The 25,454-nt window shown below is 55.0% G+C and overlaps 1 protein-coding gene across 1 annotated transcript in view; it reads left to right on the forward strand.

The window, feature by feature from the left end:
* AKNA (AT-hook transcription factor) overlaps positions 1 to 25,304 on the forward strand; it is a 64,160-nt gene extending 38,856 nt beyond the window's left edge. The window contains exons 8-22 of the mRNA XM_075015617.1: positions 702 to 829; positions 2,489 to 2,705; positions 3,188 to 3,342; positions 4,849 to 5,022; positions 8,141 to 8,408; positions 9,135 to 9,241; positions 10,439 to 10,689; positions 11,852 to 11,984; positions 15,822 to 15,992; positions 17,528 to 17,640; positions 18,292 to 18,408; positions 18,669 to 18,767; positions 20,765 to 20,890; positions 22,602 to 22,770; positions 24,899 to 25,304. Coding sequence (XP_074871718.1) covers positions 702 to 829; positions 2,489 to 2,705; positions 3,188 to 3,342; positions 4,849 to 5,022; positions 8,141 to 8,408; positions 9,135 to 9,241; positions 10,439 to 10,689; positions 11,852 to 11,984; positions 15,822 to 15,992; positions 17,528 to 17,640; positions 18,292 to 18,408; positions 18,669 to 18,767; positions 20,765 to 20,890; positions 22,602 to 22,770; positions 24,899 to 25,190 — 2,520 coding nt within the window. The 3' untranslated portion in view covers positions 25,191 to 25,304. The remainder of the gene's footprint in view (positions 1 to 701; positions 830 to 2,488; positions 2,706 to 3,187; positions 3,343 to 4,848; positions 5,023 to 8,140; positions 8,409 to 9,134; positions 9,242 to 10,438; positions 10,690 to 11,851; positions 11,985 to 15,821; positions 15,993 to 17,527; positions 17,641 to 18,291; positions 18,409 to 18,668; positions 18,768 to 20,764; positions 20,891 to 22,601; positions 22,771 to 24,898) is intronic.
* Positions 25,305 to 25,454: the final 150 nt, after the last annotated feature.

Here is a 25,454-nt window from a genome sequence, read left to right on the forward strand (position 1 = left end):
CTGTGTGCTGGAGCTGGGGTGTCCCAGAGTGAGACTAGCTCTATCCAAAGCTTTCACTGCACCTGCGATTTGGCAAGTCTGTTAGCTTGCTGCACCAAAGACACATCTGCCCAGGAGAGATTGAGGTGCCGCCCAGCTGATTGGCACAGCGCCCACAGCGGGCGGCATGAGTTTCTCCTGGTGGTGCACGTCCCTACACGTCTTGGTGCACAGAACAAAATTTATTCCACCGATGGAAGATTAAAAATCAGAAGGCGCAGTGCTGTAGAGTAGTCAGGTTTAGTTCACATGGGTGTGCTAGAGGCAGTGTTTGAATGTGCCTCTGAGCCCAGTCGGGTCTGGACATTCCTAGCCATTGCAATACACTGATTTTACGACTGGCCCCAAAGAGGGTAAAAGCCTGCTGCGTATGCACAGCTAATGGGGCGACCCTCTAGCTCAGCTGACAAGAGACTCGAGCTTCTGATTCCGCAGGCCCCAGCTCTCTCTTCCCAGAGGACTTGTGATGGCTGCATGTGTGTGGCTCCGGCGTTCTTATCCAGGATTCACAGGCTCGGAGTAGCCTGGCTGGCATTCCAAATCCCACCCTCCCAGGCTAGGCAAAGACTGCTGCGGGCGTGTCGTCTGGCAGAGAGGCTTGTACTCTGGCGGGGGACAGCAAAGGCCAGGCTCAGTGTTTCAATATGTTGCCCCGGTCGTAGGGGTTTGCGAGGCTGAAGGAGGCGCAGGATGCTCTGGAGCGAGCGTATCTACAGGCCCGGGAAGAGTACCGCCAGCAGCAGCAGCTCCCAGATGCAGCCGGGCCCCCTGGGGACTTCGATCCAGACAGGTATGGGTGTTCTGCCCACATTTGTTCCTTAAACACTGTCTGGGTCAAATGATTGATTGCTACCAAGAGGTAGCATTACTCAATGGTTAGATCACCAACTTGTGACTGGGGAGACCAGGGTTCAATTCCCTGCTCTGTTACTGGCACCTTGTGACCTTGGGCACATCACTTAGTTTCTCGGTGCCCCTCTGTACAGTGCAGATAAGAGCACTGCCTGGCAGGTAAGTCTAAGTGTTAGTATTGCACTGGTAGGGGCCAGGTCAGTGCTTCAGATTATATAGCTAGAGCCCAAGGAAGAGCATGTGGGTTGGCCTGGGAAGGGCTCTGGGACTGGAGTTTAAAATCTGGGATTTTCTGAGCAGCCGGCTGCAAAGAGCCGCGAATGAACACTCACTCCCAGGCAGATGAGCCTCTGCAGTCCAGCACCAGGATTAACAGAGTGTGGTGCGGCTGTGTCCTCATTGTGCCACTTACTCCAACCTGCCTCTGTCCTGATTGATATTTCGGGATGTTAGTGAAGGGATGAGGCCTGTGAGTCCTGAGCAGTAACTTGCTGCTTGTTGCGGTCTAGTCCCGTACTAGCTCGGTCAGCTGATTGCTGCTGGATCCTCATTTTCATGCTCTGGGGCTGCAGACGATGACCCCGAACCACTTGTGCACCCTGCACGTGGCTGGTGAGAGTGGGCCAGATCCAGTCTCAGCCCCCTCAGTGTAAATCCAGGGTGGCCCCACCTACCCCAGTGGAGGTAGTCTTGACGTTCACTTACATGGACAAAGCAGCACCTACAGCTGCTAGACAGGGGAAAACCACACCTGGGGTGAAGCCAGCCAAAAGCACCAGCTGTTGGGCACTCTTAGTGCCTGTTGGTCTGGCAGCTCTGCTGCCCATTGGCCTGGTTCGGAGGCAGGGCCGTCCTTCCCCGTATGCAGCATACACAGCTGCCCTGGGCGCTGAAAAATCTGGGACAGCACTGGGTCTTAATGCCAACAGCCTTCGTATTCCTGTTCTGTGGCTCTGCTTCCTCCGGAGAAGATCTAGTAAATTTAACAGTGGAACAGCCAGCCAGACCTCTTTGCAGCACACTGAACCTGGGAAAAAGGTATCACATGGTAATGAAGCCATTTAATAGGCATTTGCCAACCCCAGGTGTACGCTGTCGAGTTCCGAACGTACCGTGTTAGCCTACGGCACTCGAGCTTACCATTCACCTGAAAACTATTTCATTAGCGTGCTGCTGAAGATCATAAAATCACATTGTCCGCCCCCAGTCCCAGGCTGCATAGGGCCTCGTGAATCCTAAAGATGGCCCTGCCAAGAGCCGTCCAGCGTGGGGCAGTTCTTACGTTTCCTGTTTATTGCCAGCGCCCCATGCTGAGTCCAGAACTCGGAGATGCTAGGCGCTGTACGCACACACAGAGACAGTCGCGTGCAAGCCAATCAGGCCAAACACAGGGAGGCTTGTTAACGGGGGAAGGGCACAAGGAGTCAGCAGCGCAGCCGGTAGCAAATCAGGGACCTGAACTCAGATCGCCTGGGTCCTCAGCTGGCACGTTACATGCCGGACCAGCCTTCCTTTCTGAGCTGTTGGCTCTTTGTTCCCACCTGGCCGTGGCTGCGAAGGCCCTCACCCCTCGGCTGCTGTCCTCGTGTGTTTTCAGAGCGGTGGAAGGGGACATTTTCCGCCTGGGAATGCGCTTGGAAGAGCTGAAGGATAGGATTGACCAAGCCGTGCAGAACCTGCCCCCCACGAGGAGTTGCTCTGAACCAGTCCTGTCTCCCAGGTGTTTTCCAGCCCCGCTCTCAGAGCCGCCGCTCTCCTCCCCAAGGCCGTCACTTCGAGCCCCGATCCCAGCCGTCTGCACCCCCTACCCTGAGGTAAAGTCTGCGCTGCTCTGGATTTCTGTGGCCTGAGGTTTCCCAGGCAAGGTGGTTGCTGGCCTGTTTCAGACCCAAGGCACTACAGAAATCTGCCCTGGAAGTGCTTTCAAATGAGCCCTCCTTCAGCACCTCAGCCAGAGCGCCCCGAGGACTGGCGCAGCAGGGATGTCCTGCGTGGAGCCGCGGCTGCTGCAATGTTCCCTGCGTGACTGGGGTAGCGGTGAGCTCACCCCAGCCCCCACCCAGAGCCTGCGGTCTCCTCAGCTCCCCTCAGCACCTCCTGCGGGAAGAGGGTGGAGCTGGAGGAGGGGTGAGCTGCCCTGCCGGGGCGGTGGAGTGCCGGTTTCTCTAGAGGGACCCGCACTAGGAAATTGCTGAGGTCTTCTGCAGCCAGCACGTCCGTCTCATTCCCTGCAGTGCCTCCTGCTGGCAGAGGTGCTGTGGGGTGGGGGCTGAGCATGCCGCTTTCGGCCCCACAGGCCCCTGTTCCAGAGCACGCCCTGTCCCCGGTGCGAGTGGACGCAGAGGCGAGCTCTGCAAGCAGCGAGCTGGCGGAGGAGAGAGAGGCGCTTCCCACAGCCCTTCGACACAAGCAGCTTCAAGTGGAGCAGGACTTTGAGAACCTGCTGGACCAGTAAGTGCTGCCCCTGCACACCCAGATCCTAGAGCTGGAAGGGACCTCAAGAGGTCGCCAGCTTCAGTCTCCTGCCCTCATGGCGGGGCCGAGCACCACCTAGATCATCCCCCACCTCATGTCACCAGCAAACCCAGATGGGACGTGAGCTCCAGAGGCTGATGCCTTATCCCTTAGGCAGTAGGCTGGCCGGCTGAAATGGACACATGCTACGTGCCAACAGCCAGCACTCGTGCAATGCACGTGCCCGGCATGCAGCAGTTGTGCACAGTTGTGTACAGCAGTGCAGTAAGTCTGTGCCCGAGGGGAATGTGTTTCGGCGTCAGGCCAATCGGTGCTTTGCTGGCGTCAGCTCTCTGAGGCAGTCGCACAAAGGGCCCTGCAGGACAGGGCTCTGCATACACCCCCTATATCTTGGCAGTAAGAATAGCTTCGCTGCCCACCCCATGCTGGAAGGGGGTGTCACGCCTCACGCTGTACTTGTAACTGGGGAGGGAAAGGGTTGTCGTTCAGGCTGAGTGCTCGAGCATGGATTCCTTGCGGCACGAAGGGCACTTGGTTCCCGCCTGTGGAGGCCTACGTCCAACCTGCCCATGGACACGCATCAAGTTTAACAGCTTCAGTCGTGCCCCACAGAAAACCAGCACATGACACAAGCCTGGCGGGGCAGCCCCCTCTGCATTGCCAGAGCTTTTGTGAACCTCCTCAGAGCCTCTGCCAGGTTGGACTGAGCAGGGAGGGAGGAGCTTTTTCCCTTGCTGCACGTCAGAATCATAGACTCCTAGGGCTGGAAGGGACCTCAGGAGGTCATTGAGTCCAGCCCCCTGCCTAAAGCAGGATCAACCCCAACTAAATCATCCCAGCCAGGACCTTGTCAAGCCAGGACTTACAAACCTCTAGGGATGGAGAATCCATCACGTCTCTCGGTAACGCATTCTAGTGCTTCACCACCCTTCTGAGGAAATAGTTTTTCCTAATATACAACCTACACTTCTCCCTCTGAAATTTGAGATCATTGCTCCTTGTTCTGCCATCCGTCACCGCTGAGAACAGCCTCACTGGATCCTCTTTGTAATTTCCCTTCAGCTAGTTGAAGGCTGCTATCAAACCCCACTTGCTGTTCTCTTCTGTAGACTAAATAAGCCCAAATCCCGCAGCCTTTCCTCCTGGTCATGTGCTCCAGCCCCCTAATCATTTTCATTGCCCTCCACTGGACCCTCTCCAATGTGTCCACATCCTTTTTGTAACGGGGGGCCCAGAACAGAACCTAGCTCTGCTAGAGCTGCCATTGCCCCATTAGCTCACGCATCCAGCTGCTCACCTGGCCTGGGAAACTGGCTGCTGATCAGATGGGAGCTGGCGCGTCACTGTAAAGTGCAGAGCTCTGTGAACTGCTTGGGCCCTTGTGCTTGAGCGAGGTCTGGGTGCCAGGGTGTGGGATTGCTGCCACTAGGAAGGGGAGCTGTGGCTGGCTAGAGAGACACCCAGTCTCTTTCATACCACCAGGTACAACAGCTTCAAGTCCTTGCCTGAATCTCTGAGCTTGGAACAGCTGGGCCTGGGAGAGACCAAATCACCCCAGGAAGTGGATGGTCCTGCTGCAAAGGACACTGGGATGGACAAGAGCCTTCACAGGATGCTGCCGTTAAAAGAAGGGATGACTCATGTGACCTCTGAGCCGTAAGTAATTCATGCCCTATGTATCATCATCATCATCAACAACAACAACCATAGGCTCAGTGCCCATTGGTGTCCGATGCCCTTCTCACTGTTTCCTTCCATCTTTCCCTGTCCAGTTCAGAGCAGGTTAGTTTCTGTAGACCGGCTCCGCACCAATCTACTATATCATCTGTCCATTCTCTGGAGGTCTGCTTCTCCTATTCGAACCATCCATTATGCTGAATACCAGGGACTTGATTTTTCGTTCATTGTTCATTCTGCAAATATGCCCAAATAGTTGTAGCTTCCGTCTTATAACCTTCTGCAGTAGGTTCTATTTCGGCTGCATCTTCCTATATATTTCCTCATTGGTGACCTTCTGCACCCATCCTGTTCTCAGAATCTTTCTGTAACAGTTCCTCTCCAACGCTTATATTCTTTTCTTCTAATCTTTCATTATCTCCCCGTCTCACATCCGTACAACGTGCTGCTGAATACACGTTTTCAAGATGCTCAGCTTCGTTCCTAAGCTAATCACTTTGCTTTTCCAGATCTTATCCACTGCCTTCAAACTCTCTCTTGCTTTCGCTGTTCTAGTCGCTATTTCCTTCTTACAGTCTAGATCATACATTAAGTTGCTCCCCAGATATGTGAAGTTCTCTACATTCTCTAGTTCAGTCCTGTCTACACTAACTAGGGAGACAGGGGAAGCGATGAGGCTAATTTAAAGGGATAGGACCAACTACCCATAGGCTCAGAATTCTGGAACTGTTGAAGGTAGGGGAAATTATTACAATGCTTTTTTGTTATTTAAAAAATAAATGTCTATTAAAGCTTCTTTTTTCCTTTCCTTGTTTAATTAATGCCCTGTCACATTGGAAACGCGAAGGCTAAGGTGCAGAGCTTTGTTTATGCTAAGTTGATTGTCTGTGAAATAGTTTAGGTTACTAATTTTTGGTCTGTCGTTATTATGGTTCAGAGTTAACACATGTAGGTGAACGAGGTAGTTGATGCCTCTCCGGGGCTGCTGTTTCTCAGGAAGGCTGCACAGCATTTTGTTGCATATGAAAGATTTTCTTTGCAGTCCTGAGGAGTAGACAGGCCCCAATTTTCACAAGTGGCTGCTGATTCTGTGTGTCTCAATTACCTAGGGCTCAGTGTGCGATTTGCAGCTTCAGTTCTCTGTCACTTCATAAAATCAGCCTGTTGTTATTGCTCGGTATTTCTTGGGGAGATAGATTTTAAACAAATGGCCTTCACGATGTGCAAGACGCCCTCGAGCTGGGTTCCCGAAATCAGTGGCCACTTGCGGAAATATTTTGTTCTTTTTGAAAAAAAATAAGTAAATTAAATCTTCAATTTTTTGCAGAGTCTGACAGTAGCCACAGGGCAGTGCTAGGTTGGTGTATTACCTCAAGCTAACCCTGATAGGTTCTGTTGCTCTGTATTTTGCTGGTGGGGGTATCCGCTGTGTGTCTGGATGTGACCTAAAAAAGAACTGAGTCCCTGACAAAAGAAAATAAAGCAGACACAAAGACATCTTCTCTCTCTGCCTTCCTCTCCAAGTCACAAGCAGAACAAAGGAGCCTTCTGCTGTTACTTACTGTGCTTTGGAGGGCAAGCAGGCTGCAGACAGGAGGAGGACTCTGTCCCCTGGAGCGAGCCCATTACAGAGTAAATAAGGAGAAGGAGGGCAAGGCCATGAGGAGGCAGAAATGGGGGCAGAGAGCTATGCCTGCAGACTTGAACAAGTTTGAGTGACGAGGGCGAGAAGCAGGGAACTGACTCTTTGGCTGTTTACGCGTAAAAAGCCTGAAGGCAATCCGAGACCACAGGAGAGGCCCAAATTGTGCCAGGCACTGTACGCATCCAAAGGAAGCTGCGGTCCCTGCCCTCAATAGCTAACAAGGGAAGATACAAATCCACCCATTGCTGAGTTCCCACATAGCTGCAACATACAAGTGCAGGTCCTGTAGCCCGGGAGTTAAGGTCCTTTTCCTCACAGGCTAGACTTTTAGAAGAATGCTGCATAGAGGTGGTCAGAAAAGTCCCTGTGTAACATGTTCTGTCCACTGTCACTGGCTGGTGAAAATGGAAAGGTTTTGCAGTGATGATTTTGATGTCACCAACGTTCAAAGAGTCCAGATTGTCAGGGACAGGAGATGTTTGCACATCAGAACAGCCAGACTGGATCATACCAAAGGTCCATCTAGCCCAGTGTCCTGTGCTCTGACAGCGGCCAATGCCAGGTGCCCAGAGAAATTAACAGAGCAGGTAGTCAGCGGGTGATCCCTTCCCTGTCACCCATTCCCAGCTTCTGGCAAACAGAGGCTAAGGACGCCAGTCCTGCCCATCCCAGCTAATGGCCATTGATGGATCTGATCCTCCATGAATTTATCCTGGATCTAATCCTCCATGAATTTATCCTGTTCTTGGTTGAACCCTATTAAAGTCCTGGTCTTCACAAGCTCTTCTGGCCAGGAGTTTCACAGGGTGACTGTGCGTTGCATGAACAAATACTTCCTTTTGCTTGTTTTAAAGCTGTAGCCTGTTAATTTCATTTGGTGACCCCTCGTTCTTATGCTGAAATGGAAACCTGCCTGGTTTCCTGCCAGCATGCCCACTCAGCTTCCCAGCAGCCTGCCTGCCAAGCTCCTACCTTCTTAGGTTCCCAGGGCTCTCCATGTTTCTGGGGGTAGCTCTCCAGCCAGAACACTTGGGAATAAGGGCTCCCAGGGATAGCCTAGCACTCAGGGACCAGGTCTCCCATCCCGATGGCAGAGCACTCTGATTCATTTCTGGATTGGCGCTAACCCAGATTTGGACTCTGGAAATCTCTGGGAACCAGACGGACCTTTTCCCACCCAGCTCTCACGGTGAGCGTGGAAACAGACTCCTACCTGGAGTAATTCTGCTCCCATTGCTGATGGTAACAACAGGGCATCACCATTGGCTCCAGTGGGAGCAGGAGCAGCTCTTGTAGGTGCACTGCTCCCTGAAAGCTCCTTGCACTGCAGTGGGGTGATGGGCAGCTGTGCCCCTTGACCTGGGAGTGCTGCTGGGAGTGAAAGGCCAGGTGGTGGCACTGCCCCTTTCTTGATGGACGGTTCTGACTGGTGTTGCTCTCTCACCCTAACAGGCAGCCCCGGGAGAGGAGGGCACATACCCTGCAGCCAGGAGAACACCAGCCGCTGGGCAGGAGGACCAGCCTTTTGTCCTTGGTCCAGGGCGAGGAGTCCCTGCCTCGGAGCTTGCCTATCACAGCCAGGCCCCAGGATGCAATCCCCAAGTCGTCCCTTGGGGGGCAGCAGGAGACACTCTCCCGCCAGAGCAGCTTGGTGGGCAGTGCCATTTCTGAGCACCTCCCACAGAAGCCTTTCCTCCAGGCCAAGTCCTCCCAGTCTGAGGTACGCAGCAGGAGGGTGACATGGAGGTGGGGCTGCCACCTGCTCAGGGTCACTGCATTTGGGGCACAGATCCAGAAGCAATTCCTGAAAAGAAGGGCCTACGTACGTAGGGCTCTGGGACAATTTGTAGAGTTGGGGGTGGGAGGGGGCTCAGAGCCCTTGAACCAAACTCCAGCCCCCTATATAAGGAAACCACTCCAAGCCAGGGGTTGCTGCAGGCCCTAGTGCCCTCCCCGCAGCCTCCTGCACTCATATATATCTATACACGGACATTTCCTTCTAGCTGCTGATATGCAGCCACCACTGGTGTGTGGTCCACCTCACACTGGAAGCCCCCACCCAAGCGAGTTCTTAGAGAAGGACCAGTTCCACATGAATGCAACTCTCCAACATGGAATATGGCCTGTTGCCTCTGGAGTTATCACCCCAGCTCCTGCAGGATGGACCTTGGGGTTTGTTTTAATGACCATGTGTTCCAGGACCTTAGTCTTCCTTCTCCCATACAAAGCAGTGGCTCCAGCTAGGTAGCGCCCTGAAGGGCCTGAGAGGGCCTTGTTCAGTCCTGACTGCGAGGGAGGAGCACTGCTTCCTGACGGACCAGCACCTGGCCTCAGCGTGCTGCTCCTTGATGGTCTCCCCTGCAGCTACAAACCAGCTCGCCCTAGTCACGGGGGGCAGGAACCTTGGCACTGATCCCTAATTGACCTCGTTTCCCTTCTGCTGCAGGATCATCGCATCGTGTCTCCCGAGACGGACAGCGGGTTCATGGGGTCGGAGGCCAGCAGGGTGTCCCCACTGACACGCACCCCGGAGCATCACTTCTCTCCCACTGCGTACGGGCTCTGCTCTCTGTTCAGCCCCTGCCTTAGCTTGTGACTGCCCCCACCCGTCCCCTGCCCTTGGAGGCTGGTAAAAAGGCTCCAGGACTGCAAAACTGTGATGGGGTGGAGGGTAGAGACGGGACGAGCCTGAGTACATGGGTCACAGGGGGGACTGGCTGTTGGTGAATGTGGGGAGGTGCCAGAGCAGGTGATCAGACTGGGAAGGGGATCTCAGGACACACGGTAACCAGTGAACTGGGGACAACGGGAGTATGGTGAAAGTGGTGAGAGGGTCTGGAATACACAGCACAGCAAAGGGGGTAGTGAGGGAAGTGGAGGGAGGTAGTTACAGAGCTGGGCTGAGCAGTGGCTGGGCTGGGGGTGATGAGGGAACAGGGGGTAGTTACAGAGCCAGGCCGAGCAGTGGCTGGGCTGGAGGTGATGAGGGAACAGGGGGTAGTTACAGAGCTGGGCCGAGCAGTGGCTGGGCTGCGGGTGATGAGGGAACAGGGTAGTTACAGAGCTGGGCCGAGCAGTGACTGGGCTGGGGGTGATGAGGGTACAGGGGGTAGTTACAGAGCCAGGCTGAGCAGTGGCTGGGCTGGGGGTGATGAGGGTACAGGGGGTAGTTACAGAGCCAGGCCGAGCAGTGGCTGGGCTGGGGGTGATGAGGGAACAGGGGGAAGTTACAGAGCTGGGCCAAGCAGTGACTGGGCTGGGGGTGATGAGGGTACAGGGGGTAGTTACAGAGCCAGGCTGGGCTGGGGGTGATGAGGGAACAGGGGGTAGTTACAGAGCCAGGCTGAGCAGTGGCTGGGCTGAGGGTGATGAGGGAACGGGGGAAGTTACAGAGCCGGGCTGAGCAGTGGCTGGGCTGGGGGTGATGAGGGTACAGGGGGTAGTTACAGAGCCAGGCTGAGCAGTGGCTGGGCTGGGGGTGATGAGGGTACAGGGGGTAGTTACAGAGCCAGGCCGAGCAGTGGCTGGGCTGCGGGTGATGAGGGAACGGGGGAAGTTACAGAGCCGGGCTGAGCAGTGGCTGGGCTGCGGGTGATGAGGGTACAGGGGGTAGTTACAGAGCCAGGCTGAGCAGTGACTGGGCTGAGCATGATGAGGGAACCATCCAGCTGGGTAAAGCAGAGGAGCAGCTGGGCTGGTGGTAGCTAGGAGACTCCCTTAATGACACCCATTGGTTTGCCTTGTTCCCAGGCCCCCCGGCGTGTTGAGAAGATCTGCCCCTACATGCAGCCCGACTGCTCTGCACGCTTCTCTGCAGAAAGTGGCTACCCCGCTGCAGTCAGAAAAGGAACTGCTGGGCACATACCCATCCACCAGACAGCTGCCAGCCCGGGGTGGTCCCCAAAGACACAACCTCCCCCGTGGCAGCATCTCCCAAACCAGCTCTCCTACCCAGTGGGCAAACAGCATCACCAGCGAGGTGGGACCAGACGCAGACATCAGTGAGTAGAATATGCCCATCCCTGGGGTATCTCGGCACCTCTAGTCTGAAGTACACATTGTCTCTTGTAGGGGCAGAGTTCTTCTCCCGGCTTCCTATGGTGAGAGGGGCTGCCACTGACAGAAACAAAAAATACCAGTTTTCTTCTCTGAACACTTGGAATGGTCCCCCTGTGTCTCCTGTGATTTTAATTCTCTGAAAACCCCAGGAACATGCTGATTTTCAAAAACTACTTTTTCCTTTAACAAACTATTTTTTGAAAACCAAAACTGGAGGGGGAGGGATTTGGTTTTTCAATAGACAAATGGAAGAAAGTGGACCAAAATGAAACTTTTCCCACCCAAGTTTTCATTTTTCATCTAAAAGACTTGGACCAGGGCTAGCAAGGCCTGTGGGCCTGCTTGGGTGATGGTGGTTTAACAGGCGTGATGGGGCTCAGGCAGCCAGAGGGAGCAGTAGCAAAGGTCCTCAGAGACTAGCCACTTCCAGGCCACTTCGGGGAGCTGTTCTGGTCCCCTAAATTAAGGCTGTGCCACCCAGTGACTGCTGCTCACCCTCACTGCCCATCAGCCAGTGGTCTTTCTCCTCCTCATATCCCCAGCTTTTGGGCAGCAAGCTCACCGGCAGACTAGCTTTCAGGGCTCCCAGGGTCTTGCATCCGTCCTTTGGTTTGTGGCTTGAAAGAGTTCCAGCCTGGGTCCCCTTTTTACTCAAGCACCTGGATGAGAGGGAAGCCCATGACGTGTCCAGGGAGCCTCCATCATGCAGTCAGGTGGCTTGCCCAGCCCTACTCCTCTGGCAGCGAGTGGGTCTGGAGGCTGGGTCTGGGGAATGGAGCCTTTCAGCGCTCGGCTGCTGGTTCAAAGGCTGCTCTAGTTGGTGGTGGGCTGAGCTGGGTGGGATGTGTTTGGGAGGCTCCATTCCAGGGGGAGAGGTGCATTGTGCATTTGCGTCTCTTGCTGGCAGTGAGGTCAAGGACTGAGTGGGCCATGGAGACAGAATCTTCTCCCACCCAGAGGAGTTGCCACCACCTCACCAGGAGGTGTGGGTGTGAAGGTGCCTGAGTCAGACCTACAAGTGGCTCTGGATCACCGGGGAAATATAGCGATGTTCCCAAAGGTCACAGCCATTTAATGTCCCTCACTGTCTCCTTCCATCCCCAGCCCACACGGACTCCGAGGCGGAGCGGCACAGCCGGGCCAGTCAGTGTCCCAGCAAAACAAGGGGCTCCACCACCCCATCTCCTGCCCCAGGCCCGGCTCACCACGACCTCCTGGGCTCCCGCCTGGAACGAGAGTGAGTGCGCTGCGCATCGGGGGCAGGGCTGTGACAGCCGCAGCAGCCGCTTTCCCTGCCCTGTGTGCTGCTGGGGGAGGGGATGAGACCAACAGCCCCGCTGCAGCTTTGGCAGACGCCTGGCAGTATTTCTCTATTGTCGTGGCCAGCTCCAGCTCCGAGCCGGGCTGCTGCTGGGCCAGGCCATGTGGGCCCTGGATTCATCTCCCGATGGAGCGCTCTGATGGGAAGCTGTTGTGACACTAAGTCACCCCCAGGGCTTTCTGGCAGTGGTACCATAGCATCCTAGAGCTGGAAAGGACCTCGAGAGTCATTAAGTCTCGTCCCCCGCCCTCAGGGCGGGGCCAAGACGCATCTAGACCATCCCTGACGGGTTGTTTGTCTAACCCACTCTCAAATGTCTCCACTGATGGAGATTCTGCAACCACCCTGGGCGAGCAGTCAGTGCCCGATAGGAGCTCAAAGATCACTGCATGTGTAAGTTGTCATCTTTCCATATTCGTCACTTTCCCTTGCCCAAATAAATGTGCCCCCGGAACCAGGCATCCCAGCCCCTTCCCCTCCAGCCAGGCATCCCAGCCCTCCCCTCTAAATAAATGCCTCCCCCCCGGAGCCAGGCCCAAGCTCCCTGTTCTAATTCAATGCCAGCAATTCACCAGAGCTGTTGGGGCCGCTGCCGCTGCCCTGCTCTTCTCCTGCCAGGGGTGGGGCTCTCAGGAAGAGCTGCATTTAAAAGCTCCACAACGAGGTGTCCTGTTCACCACACATGTCAAGTGGCAAATGTGTTGGACGCCCCTGCCCTGGGCAGTTAATTCCAGTAATTAAACACCCTGACAGGAAGTTTTTCCTAATGTCCGACCTAAACCTCCCTTGCTGCAGTTTGAGCCCATTGCTCCTTGTCCTGTCCTCAGAGGCCCAGGAGAACAATTTTTTTTCTCCCTCCTCCTTGTAACACCCTTTTAGGTACTTGAAAGCTGATATCCTGTCCCCTGTCAGCCTTCTCTTTTATGCACTAAACAAGCCCAGTTCTTCTAATCTTCTCTCGCAGCTCGCGTTTTCTAGATCTTAAATCAGTTCAGTGGCTCTGGGCCATCCCGAGTGCAATGCCTGGAGCAGGCCTCTCCAGAAAGGGCTGTGTATCCAGCACTGTCATGAGATTTCCCTGGAGCGTCCTTTGCTCCAAGCTGCCCCTGAGTGTAGGAGACGGGGGTGGGGTTGATCTGCTGTCTCTGAGCCCGGGAGATCTGGGAGGGTGGGGTGCTCTGCCCTCTCCTGGCATAATGTCAGCAAACATTTCTGCAAGCGTTGCTAGGACGCTGCCTCTCTCGGGCGGACGCAACTGTGGCAGGGGTGGGGCTCAGAGGAAGCTGCTGATTTCTGTGCAAGGAGGAATGGGGGTGTTCCTTGGGCAGTAGGGGCTCTCCGCCACTTGCAGCGCTCACCCGAGGAGATCCCTCATCTCCAGCTCTGCCCTGCTCTAGGACTGGTTTATACTGGTCTGCGCTGGGCTGATGGAATAGTTCCAGTGCATGTTGCTTTAGCAAGGCCCATCACTTGCTTCTTTGGGCTCAGACGTGCTGAGAGGGATGAGGCCTTGGGATGGGCAGAGTCCAGTGATCTCTCCCATGGGAGTGAGTTCAGAGGCAGCATCATTTCTCTCCTGGAGATGAGAGATCTCAAAGCCCCAGCCGTCCGCCTCACCAGTACAGGGGTGTCCCTGGAGCCAGCTGGCAGGAGAAAGGAAGCGGAGAAGAGCTGGATATGACCATGCCAATCCTGGCCTTCTCCACCACGTGCGTATCACCCTGATCTGTGTGGTCTCCGCGTGAGGACGGGGGATCCTTCCTGTGTGCAGGCCATCCCTGGGCCATGGCGCAAACCATCTGGCTCATTCACTGTGGGCCAGATCGGATCCTGCTGGGCAAACCACGGGCCTAGGAGTGAGTAACCAGGGCAGCTGGGGGAGTCTGACACAGCGTGTCCCTGGCTCTACAGCACAGCTAAAGCCATGCCACCTGGGCAGCCTCTGTGATCGCTGCCCCGGAGTGGTGCTGTAGGGAGAGCAGTGCAGTGGAAAGGGTCAGGGCATTCCCATCACCCTTGCTAGCTGAGTGGCTGGGTGGAGTTGCGTCTGCTGGCTGGACTGAAAGCCTTTATTTCAGAGCAGGCATTTTCCACAGCAAGGAGGATAGAATAGAGGAACTGGTCTCCTGTGAGGCTAACTGTGATCTGGTTGGAACAGCCCCTCTGCTCACTGCCTGGCTGCTTCATTGCAGCATGGCAGGTAAAGTGTTAAGTCCTGTACAACACCCAGGAGTCAGGGGAGATGGGAATGCAAAAAAGAAACCTGCCCCCTCTACTCTCCCATCCCCTGTGCCTGGCGAGAGATCCCGATTGGAGCCAGCCCTTTTCCAAGCTTTCTAAACACCCAGCATGGGGCGAGAGTACATGAGGAGGGGATGCCTCTGTGGTTTCCAGACCCTTGCAAAACTAGCTCTGTAGGGTTGGCAAACCTTGGGTGAGCTTCCACACCTTTCTCTTTGCTACCTAAGGCAGACACCTTCACAGAATGCCACAGTTGAGGATGCGAGTCCCCATTGCATAGCCAAGGCCAGCTCTGCACTGGGAAATGCGGAGCTACCAGCTATGGACAGATAGAGCTGCCAAGACATGCACCAAGCAAAATACCTATCAAGCCATCCTGCTTCCAATGGTGCTGGGTGGTTGTGAGTCACGGATAAAGTACCCTTGCCACCCCAATCAGCTCTGTATGCGCTGCCTTTAGTCTGTTCACAGGGGCAAATGGTGGGACAATATTCCCAGTGTCAAATTCCTTTCTCCCTGCTGGAGATCTGGGCTTCAAACCAGCTGCATTGGTGTGGGTCTCTCATTCGTACCACTGGCTAAAGCATACACCAGGCTGGATTTTATAGCCAGCTACCGCAAGGCACTGTTCTCTGGGCGGCCAGGACAAATGATATAAATCACACCGACATCAAATCTTGAAAACCTGGGAGCCGGCGGCCTGCGACAGAGCAAGGTGACAGGAGAGTTGCCTTGTTTCTGTGAACTGCTTTGAAGCAAGATGCAGCCTGCTAGGGTCATGGGTGACTTCATCTGGCCCACATGTAACCAAGTTTGTGGTTCTGTACCTGTGGTCACCTACAGGGTGCACCAAATCTTCATCTGTCGACCCCCCGGGGGACTCCAGGGACTTGAGTGTGGGCAGACGTGCTCACCCCGGACTGGTGCAGCACCTCGCTTGTGGAGCCGTCAGCTCAGAGCTGCATGGCCGAGTCTTCTGCACTGCAATTCCGTTCTAGTGCGGAAGGCGTGTGCAGCTGCTGTCCTGCTCTCAGCCGCGTGCACGTGCGCGTGGGCATCGTAACGAGGGGAGCAGTCGAGGTGGACGTGGGTTTAAGTCCGAGTGCTGTCTCCTCGCAAATACTGTCGACCTCTCTGCCTTTCCGGTATTCCTCCTGGCAGGGCAAGTACAAGCCCCTAGTCCCTGTTGCCAGGGCTCCACTGCTGCTGGTACTGGCGATAGCTCCCAGCTGCGGAGATGCAAGCTAGTCCTGGCACCGCAGTCACCCCTTCGGGCTGCAGTGCCCTTAGAGGGGTTACTTTTAACTCTCAGGTGTGCAGAGTGAGGAGCAACACTGAACCCCCCTCAGGGCTCTGCGGCTCTCCATTGCAAACAGCTGGGAGGAGTAGAGATGGGGCTGGCCGTGTGATTTTGGGCAGTGGAGAGAATGGAGTGTTCCCCATTTTCCTTCTTGGTTGGACGTTTCTCTTGCAACCTGCACGCGTGAACCCTGTATCCACTTCTCCTCCTAGCCAAGCCATCCGCGCTCTGCAGGACGAGGTCTCGCGACTTCGGCAGCGACTGGAGGAGAGCTTGCACCAATCCCGCGGCTATCCCCAAGGAAAGTCATCCCCACGCGCTGCTCGGAGCCGGAGGCAGCCTGTGCGGAACGGCCCCTCGGTCCGGATCCCAGCCCCCTCAGGGTAGGTGCCAGCCTACCACACAACCAGAGAACCCTAGAATCCGAGGGCTGGGAGGGGCCTCAGGAGGCCATCTAGTCCAGCCCCCTGCCTAAAGCAGGATCAACCCCAGCTAAATCATCCCAGGCAGGACGGTGTCAAGCTGGAACTTAAAAACCTCTGGGGTGGAGATTTCCCCGCCGTCGTGGTAACGTATTTCAGTGCTTCACCACCCTCCTGGGGAAGTAGTTATCCTAATACTCAACCTACATATCCCCCACTGTAACTTAAGACCATGGCTCCTTCTTCTGCCATCCGTCACTACTGAGAACAGCCTCTCTCCATCCATTTTAGAGCCCCCTTCAGGAAGTCGAAGGCTGGTATCAAATCGCCCCTCACCCTTCTCTTCTGCAAACAAAATAAACCCAAATCCCTCAGCCTCTCCTCATAGGTCATGTGCTCCAGCCCTGTAATCATTTTGGTTGCCCTGTACTGGGCCCTCTCCAATGCATCCACATCCTTTTGTACTGGGGGGGCCCAGAACTGGACAAAATACTCCAGATGTGGCTCACCAGTGCCGAGGAGAGGGGAATAATAACCTCTCTGGATCTGCTGGAAATGCTCCTCCTAATGCACCCCGATCTGCCATTAGCCTTCTTGGCTACGAGGGCGCCCTGTTGACTCCTATCTAACATTGTGGCCTTATTGCCCACTGTGCCTTTCCTCCACTCTCAGCCAGCCAGAGCTCAGTGACCCAGGATGGCTGAGAGCAGCCACCTTGTCCAGTTCTCTCTGGTGCCGGAGGAGATTTCTGTCCCCACCCACCCCCGTGGAACTGGTCTGTTTTCTGCTCAGGCTTGAGAAAAACTGCTGAGCTGAGGGAAGGGGGGAAGGGCAGCCCTGGGGGGCTGTGCCTGAGGCAGGGGCTGCTCAGGAGAAGGCTCTTGCGCCTGCAGTGGGGAGGTGGTGTGAGGGGCCCAAGGGGAGGCAGCGCCAGACAGGTGGGAGTGGGGAGTAGGGAGGTCAGGTGTGGGGTATGGGAGTCCAGGCTTGGCTGCTGCTTGTAGCTTCTGGGAACACAGGCCCTGCATAGCTCCTGTCGAAGCTTGTGCGAGTTAGGCTGGTGTCATGCTGACAGGATCAGGCCCTTTATCACCTGGCAAAGGGCCGAGGGCTCAGGCAGGGTCTGGGCCCTTTCTCGAGCAACTTCTGGGAGAATGACAAGCTTGTCCTGGATCCCAGGAGAGGGCCTGGCTTATTTCAGCCATGTGCCGAGCCACGCCGGCAGCTGGGGCAACCGGTGGTTGCATTAGTGCCCTGAGTCTCCACGGCAGCCTTGCCAGCCTCCCCAAGCCCCGTCTGCAGCCTGCTGAGCACATGGCAGCTCGTCCTCTCCAAGCTCAAATCTGGGTCTCCTCAGGACACCCGTCTGTGAGCATCACAGAGGCCATGACTGTCTCTCGGTGCAAGCCAGGCAGCGGGGAGGAGTTGGTTCCATCCCTCTGCACCCAGAACCAGTGTGCTGAGCCTTGAGCTTGCGGTGTCCATCTCTTTCGCAGCCAGTCCGCAGCGAGGAACCCTGGCAGCGGTGGGGAGCCAGCTCCAGAGATGGAGCCAGCAAGGCGGGTGAGGTCAACATCGCTCCCACGGGACGGGCCTCAACTGGAGCTCAGTAAGTTGACCCCTGGGGTCACAGGCGCTGCATCGCTCCTGTCAAAGCTTGTGGGAGTTGGGATCGGCCCAGCACTGCAGGGGCACCAGGGTCTGCATTTCCTTCCGCCCTGCTTTGAATCCCCCTCCCAAGAGGGATTTTAGGTGTCCTTCCTGTGCGTGCAGGCGGTGAGAACTGGCACATGCTTGGGCATGTTGACGGCCTCATGCCCAGAGCCACCCCTCCGGGCCTCCAGGAAAGCTGGAGTCTGAACCTGGATCCAACCTCTGCAGCTTCTGCCCTGGAGCCTGTGGTTCTCATCCACGTGCGGGCTAGTGGATGCTATGAGCACAGGCACATGGTATCACCGGGTGAGAGAAGGGGGAAGCGAGTGAATCGCACAACCTCACAAGTGCTGTGGGGTTGTGTGATCTGTTCACTGCTCCCTCCTCTCACCTAGTGACTCCACATGCCTGAGTTGGGTTAGCAGCACAAGACCAAACCTTCCTCACCCCCAACTAGCTCTTGTAGGGGGCCACGCCGCCCCTCGGTGTCTGGAGAACAGGCCCAGGCAGCAATGAAGGGCCATGCCCGAGCTGGTTAGAAACCCATTCAGGGGGTGTAGCACCGATGTGGACAACCACTGAATCTGGTGTTTGCTCTGCTCTGCAGCTTCGGAGTCGGACTGGTCCCCTCTGCGGGCTCAGGATGGGAAGCCCAGGACGACCTCCTCCAGGCAGAGTCTGCCAAGGACGCTGGACACGGTGTCGTTCAAGGGCCCATACACAGGTGGGTGAGCGCAAGCCGGGCTGAATTCTGCCCTGCCGTTGCTCCTCTTGTAACACTGGGGGCAGCACTGTAGTCTTAACCTGGATCCCTGCTCCCTGCCCTGTGCATGCACTGACTTGAGCTTGCGTTGTCAAGCGTGAGAGATCTGCCTCTCCCTGCCTCAGCTCCGTCCTGAATTGCAGCATGCAGTACCCACTCCCCCAGCCCTGCCGGGCACCCTCGGGGAAGTGTGCTGAGCCAGCTCCTGTTGGATTTCACAGGGACGTGCTACCGCTTATCGACCCCTGTGGCCCCGGAGCGGAGGGAAGACACAGGTCCCACATCCTGTCTCCATTGCCAAGGGACCAGGACACAGGCTGGTAAATATCCCCACTGCTCCTCCTGGGTCAGACCCCCAAACATGACACCTCTGAGATGCTTTGCTTATATTTGCAACCCAAGAAATACTAAGCGTTTGCTCTTCATTAGCGAACTCTGCCTGAGATTTGAGGGCTTCACAACTATCTGCTAGTGATGCTCTTAGCTACTTAAGGCAGGAACCAGTGAAAGAAGGAGGCTTCCCAGCACCCCATGAGAGAGATGCAGAGATCGCTCCTGCTGAAATGCAGATGTGTGGAATGCCCACAGAGAAAGGCAGCAGCGAGAGTCCCAGGAGTAACCTGGGGGTGGGGGGACCTCCTTCCCGCAGGAAGAGGAAGGAGCCAGATTCCTCTGAGGGTGATGCAGAAGCAGAGTTCGCTTCGCCCACTCTGCCATCCGACTGGCGATTTTCAGATATGGGGTGAGGCCAGAGACCAGGCGAGTACAGATCAAAGCATGTGGCATCCTTCCCTGTTGGCCTGTTAACTCAGCCCAGTGGCATGTCTGTCTTTCGCACTCTCTGTTGCCACATCTGACCCTGTGGACACTGTTGGTTATAGGTTAAACCTCTCTAGTCCAGCAGTCTCTCCTCCAGCAACATCCGTAGTCCAGCATGACTTTAGTTAGCTGGATGTCTGCTGGTTATGGGTGTGGCCAAGTTTCCTGCGGTTCCATATAGTTTGTTTACAGGCACCAGTCCTGCCTCTCACTGTTCTGTGCTGTTATTTAGCTGTAATTTACCCCTAAATGTCTTCAAAGAACCCAGTAAGCAGTGGACGTATTGCAAATGTGCTAGACAATATTGACCTCCCATGGTCCAGCAAATTCTCTCGTTCAGCACCAGTCAGGTCCAGAGGGTGCCAGATTAGAGAAGTTCAACCTGTACAGTAAACCCTTGAGATGTGCGCAATCAAGTTGCACCTGTCTCAGATTAACCCAACTGCCGCCCCTGACAGGAGTGGTTTCCTGGTCTCCAGAGTGGCGGAGAGCTGGGAACCAGATGGAAGCCTGGCTCCCGGCTACTGGCTCCCCTCCACTTGCAGAGCTGGAAGACTGAACAGGGCAGCAGCCCTGGTTAGTTTCCTGGCTCCAAGGAGTGGAGGGGAGCTGGAAGCCATCCTGCCCCTGATTCCCGGCTCCCCTCCACTGGCTGGAGCCAGGAAATTGACCAAGGCTGCTGCCCTGCTGTTTCCTCTCTCTGAAAGCAGAGGGGAGCTGGGAGCCAGGCTTGTTCCTTGCCACTCTGGGAGCCAGGAACCTGACCAGCCTGGTGCCCATCTCCCCTCATTTTGCATGAAAATTCGAGTTACATGGGGGTTGCAGAAACACAACCCCCAAGTAACTCAAGGGTTTACTGTATTAGAGAAGTACCCCACATGATTTACAGGATGAGGTAGAAGGACACTGCCAGAGCAGCTGTGATCCTTGGATTTTCCTGGCCTGGAGGGCAATCATGCACTTGTCGCTTTGTGCTAAAGCCAGCTGTAAGCGTCTGCGAGCTCCGTGTTGTAAGATTTGTTCATCTGGTGTCCCAATGCTAACAACAGACATCACACAAAGAAATGTGCAGTCTGCCGGACAAGCAGCCACCTGTCTGGAACCATCTCACTTGGCTGAAGATTAACATGCATTTCCTTTTCTGATTATCATGTCACCCCCGCCAGCATTCTGGGTTCATTGCATGCAAGGTGTGAGCCCCGCAGGTAATTTACCTGGATTTTTGCACATTCAGGGCTGTTTCCGTGCAGCAGCAGAGAGCACATCTGTGTTTCCTCCAGTCGCTAATAGGAACCTGCACGGGAGCATTTGCATGTTGGCACCCAGAATACATTGCAATCAACTTGGGTTTTTTTGAAGTTTTTACTTCCTGCAAATTGCCTTATTCTTGTGTAATAAGTTTCCGGCTCCCAAACAGACTGAAAGCGCCTGTGTGTTTCCACTGCCTTTTGCACTGTAGAGCTTTGTACGCACTGTTTAATCTCAGTGGGTTTTTTAGGCAGTGCATCAGGAGAGGACACCTTAAGACCTGCTCAACAAAGCACTCCAAGGAAGACACGCTGTCCAATCTGTAACACTCCCAGGAGCCCCGCAGCTTCTGAAACCAGGGACAAAGCGGCGCGTGGTAGGTGAACACTTTGTTCTGTGTGCATGTTTCCATTCTGTGAAGAGCTGCTCTGCGTGAGGAGTGGCCCTGGGGAATGGTTCCTCTCCCGGGGCATTCCATGGGCTTTGTGAGAATATGCTTATGAATGCGACATAACTGAAATATGCTTTATGCAAAATGCACCATAGAATCATAGAGTCCTAGCGCTGGAAGGGACCTCAGGAGGTCATTGAGTCCAGCCCCCTGCCCCAAAGCAGGATTAACCATAACTAAACCATCCCAGATGGGACTTTGTCAAGTCGGGACTTAAAAACCTCTAGGGATGGAGATTCCACCACCTCACTCAGTAACACATTCCAGTGCTTCATCTGGTGAAATAGTTTTTCCTAATATACAACCTAGACATCCCCCACCACAACTTCAGACCATTGCTCTTTGTTTTGCCAACTGTCACGACTGAGAACAGCTTCTCTCCATCCTCTTTAGAGCTCCCCTTCGGGAAGTTGAAGGCTGCTATCAAATCACCCCTCACTCTTCTCTTCTACAAAATAAATAACCCCAAATCTCTCAGCCTCTCCTCATAGGTCATGTGCTCCAGCCCCCTAATCATTTTCATTGCCCTCCGCTGGACCTGTTCCAATGCATCCACATCCCTTCTATACTGAGGGGCCCAGAACTGGACACAGTACTCCCCACAGTACAGCCTTGCCAGTGCTGAATAGAGGGGAATAATCACTTCTGTAGATGAGCTGGAAATGCTCCTCCTAATACACCCTAATATGTCATTAGCCTTCTTGGCTACAAGGGCACACTGTTGACTCATATCCAGCCTCTCATCCACTGTAATCTCCAGATCCTTTTCTGCTGCACTGCTACTCAGACCCTTGGTCCCCAGCCTGTATCAATGCTTGTTGTTGGTTGATACTCATCGAAGGTATCATTGGAAAGCTTGTAATCTACTGAATATAATTATCCCATTTTTATGCATGTGTCATTCCTGTACATGAAGTTAGAAATATGAAGTATAAACCTGTGTTACTAATGTAGTCATGTTGAGTGATGCCCATTAGTTGCACTCAGGGAATTTAATGGCCCAATACACAGGACAATGATCTGTGAATAGACTTGTTTATCCTGTCAGCCTTGGAGCGGGGGCCATGGTTGGTTCTACCAAGACATGGCCATATCACCTGTCAACATTCTTTCTAATCTTTCCCACCCACATACAGAATAGATTTTGTCATGTGCACATGTGTGAATGTGCAATGTCTGTAGAAAGAAAAGAACAGCTGTGGGCACTCTGCTAAGCAGCTGGGCGGCGTTTGAATCTCTACTGAGTAGCCACACAACTGCACAGCTTACAGGGAACACTAGCTGGGACCTATCTTGGAGGCTGGACTTTTGCCATGAAACAGAGGATTCCAGCCTTTGGCAAACTCCAGATAAAGGTGGGACATCAAACAATGGGGGTGGCTGCCGGTCATCAGGATGCACCTAATTACCCCCCAGGATGACTGCTGAGAACATCTAAGACTGAACAGGGAAAGGAGTGAGCCCAGACTGGAAGGCTGACCAGTCTGTGAAGGAAGATTATCAGAATAACTCTGAGGGTGAGAGACCACATGTAACCAGTTCCTCAGTGTATTAAGCTCTGTTTTATTTTGTCTAGCAACCTACATTGTTCTGTCTGCTATCTCCAATGATCACGTAAACCCTGCCTTCTCCACAGCAGCAGCCCATGGCCCTGAGAGCACCTCATCTCCCGGCTCCCGCCACAGCCACAGAACCGAAAAATTGCAGCAGCAGCCTGGCCTTTGGTACCTGGCAGCCCCACCCCCTGGAACAGCTGTCAGCTACATCCCAGCAGGGCTCCTGGTGCCTTACTTACCCTCTGCACTGTAAGAGCAACTCATAACATTTTGGTTGGGGTTACTGAGGGGCAGGAGTTCCTTTTGGATTGTGGGAGGCAGTCTAGGATTTCTAAGGCCAAAGCAGAGCCTGGAGAAAGGAAAGATGGTCGAGTGGTTACAGCACGGAGCTAGAACTTGGGAGAATGTTTTTGGTTCTATGCCCTGCCACATACATCTTGCCTGACCTTTGTCAAATCACTTAATCCCAATTTTTAAAGATATTTAGCCATTGCTCCATGCAGCATTGCCAAGCTTACATGATTTAGACATATGGAAGCTTCAGCTGGAGTGTTGGGCCCAATTTTGAGCACCGCTTGTTAAGAAAGATCTGAACAGATAGGTGAGGGAACAAAACTGACAGGTTTGGAAACCCTGACCTTTGAGGAAGGCTGTCGGGGGGCATGAGCCTTCCAATGTGGAAAAGTTTGTACAACAAGGACAGTGATTGGTTGTTCCTCATGTCCACCGAGGACAGCACAGCGAATAATTAGCCTAGTTTCCAGCGAGGAAGGTTCAGGTTAGATATTAGGCAACTCTTTCTACCTTGAAGGTGGCTGAGCTCTGGAACATTATGGAATCCCCACCCTTGGAGGGTTTTCAGAACAGGTTGGACAAACACTTGGCAGGGTTGGTCTCAGGTTGCATGTTCCTCCCTCAGCGCAGGGGCACAGACTAGAGCTGGGGTGGGCAAAATGATGCCCGGGGGCTGGAACGAGCCCACTGAACATTTCTCTCCGGCCCACCTAGCTGATTGGCAGAGGTGCGCAGCTACAGCCAGCAGCGTGGGTTCAGCTGCGCTTCCCCGCACCTTCTCCTGTCTGCCGCCGAGCTGCTCCTAGGAGTCTCCCGCCGGCTCTGCAGAGGGGAAGAGGTTGCAGGGGGGAGGGTCGTGCTGAAGTCAGGGTGTTGCCCTGCCCCTGTGCCCCATCTCTGCAGAGCAGGGGTCAGGGAGAGGGAGACACACAGAGAGCTGCTCCAGTCTGAAGCGTGGAAGCTCAGTGACGCAGGAGTGCAGAGCAGGGGAGGGGGAGGCGACAGAGCAGAACACATTTCCCTGAGAGAGACAGAGGGTGGCTTCTCTCGCACTTACTCAGCAGCAGCCAGCACCCGCACGGTGTCCCTGTCACACACAGCCTGTCTGCGCCACACACACAGTCACTGTCACTAGACACCCCAGCAAACACTCAATCTATTGGGCTCTGCGGCCCGGCTGGCCTGCCCCCCATCACTCCAGCGGGTGCACAGGGGCAGATACTCCCGCACACGTTCCATCACACACAGGGTTTCTCTTTCGCACTCACGCTCTCTTTGTCTCGCTCTATAGCCCCAGCCCTTCTGCCTGCCCCCCTCCACGGGGCCCCGAGCCAGCCCAAACCCGCACCAGACTGGTAGCGTGGCCCCTCTGTGACACTTACTGCCCCACCCCTGCCCGAGAGGCTCCCGTAGGGTCCCGTCTCACCATCCGTTTCTGTGATCCTGCCTCACTGGAAAACGCGACGGAGGCGCCTCAGTCTGAAGTGCCGAAAGACGTGTCCAGGTCGGGGCTCTCTGTGCCTCAGTTCTCCAGCTGTAACAAGAACCCGCCTGTTCCTCCCAGCCGTGCTGTGCTGCTTGATGGACCACGAGCTGCCCCACTGCCACGGCAACAGAGTAGAAAGAGAACCGCTGAGTCCTGAGTGAAATATTTGGGTCTCCCTCCATTGACTCATCCAATGGCCACGTTCCTCCTCCGAGCGCTTGCACAGAGCCGGCACTGCCGGTGTCCTGGTCCGTATGCCCGCAGGGGCCAGTCCCACACTGTTAGCAGCACACATCTAGGGCATGCGCCGCAGGACACATGCCACCTGTGCGCGCTGCCGCCACCTGAGCCTGCCGCCCGCCGCAGGCCTAGCAATAGCTCCAGGGAGGAGTCAGGCGGGAGCTGGTGGGTGTGGGTCACTGCTGCCCCTGTCGGAAGGGATTTGACGTGCGTGTGGGTGCACAGCTGCAGGCCAGCAGAAGGGGCATTAGGATTTAGCTACCCCTCACGAGATCAGGGCTCTCAGAGCTGAGTAGGTTAAGTTACTGAGTAGGTCGTGTTTACAAGCCTTGAATTATGTCTTTGTTTATTTTCCAGCTACTGCTCTCCAGCAGCACCGACCTCAGTCTGTGGCCCAGCTGGCCTGCCCCTGCATTACTCTGGCGGGTACACGGCAGCAGAGCTGAAGCCCCAGGCCACCTGGCAGCTCGGCTCTAGTCGCCGACACTCGCTGATGCTTGACTTTGGCGACCTGGAGGACCTCAACTGGTCCCTGAGCCAGGCCGTGAAAGCTGCCAAAAGCATGAAGTTCACCACCAAGCAGATGAACAAGTCGCTGGCCTCCGAACTGAGCAAGGCCCGAAGCCTGAGGGGAAGCTGCCTCTTCTGACGGAAACTGGGGCAGTTTGCCCAAGCCCTGGAGGGGACTGCTTGAGCCAGCAGGCTGAGCCTTGCAAAACAGCTGGGGATGATCCCCCCCGCAGCCATCTGGGTAACTGGTTTGCCAAAGAGTGACTAGCCTGTCCCTCAGTTTCTCACCCGTTCCTGGTGGGTGGAGAGCTGTGCTCCATTGCCTGAGGAGCTCATGGTACGCTGGAATCTCTGCACTGGATCCTGAGGCGTCTGCACTGGAAGCTAAGCTTGCAGAGTCCTC

Source organism: Carettochelys insculpta, chromosome 21, assembly GCF_033958435.1.
Source record: "Carettochelys insculpta isolate YL-2023 chromosome 21, ASM3395843v1, whole genome shotgun sequence".
NCBI classification, from domain to species: Eukaryota; Metazoa; Chordata; order Testudines; family Carettochelyidae; genus Carettochelys; species Carettochelys insculpta.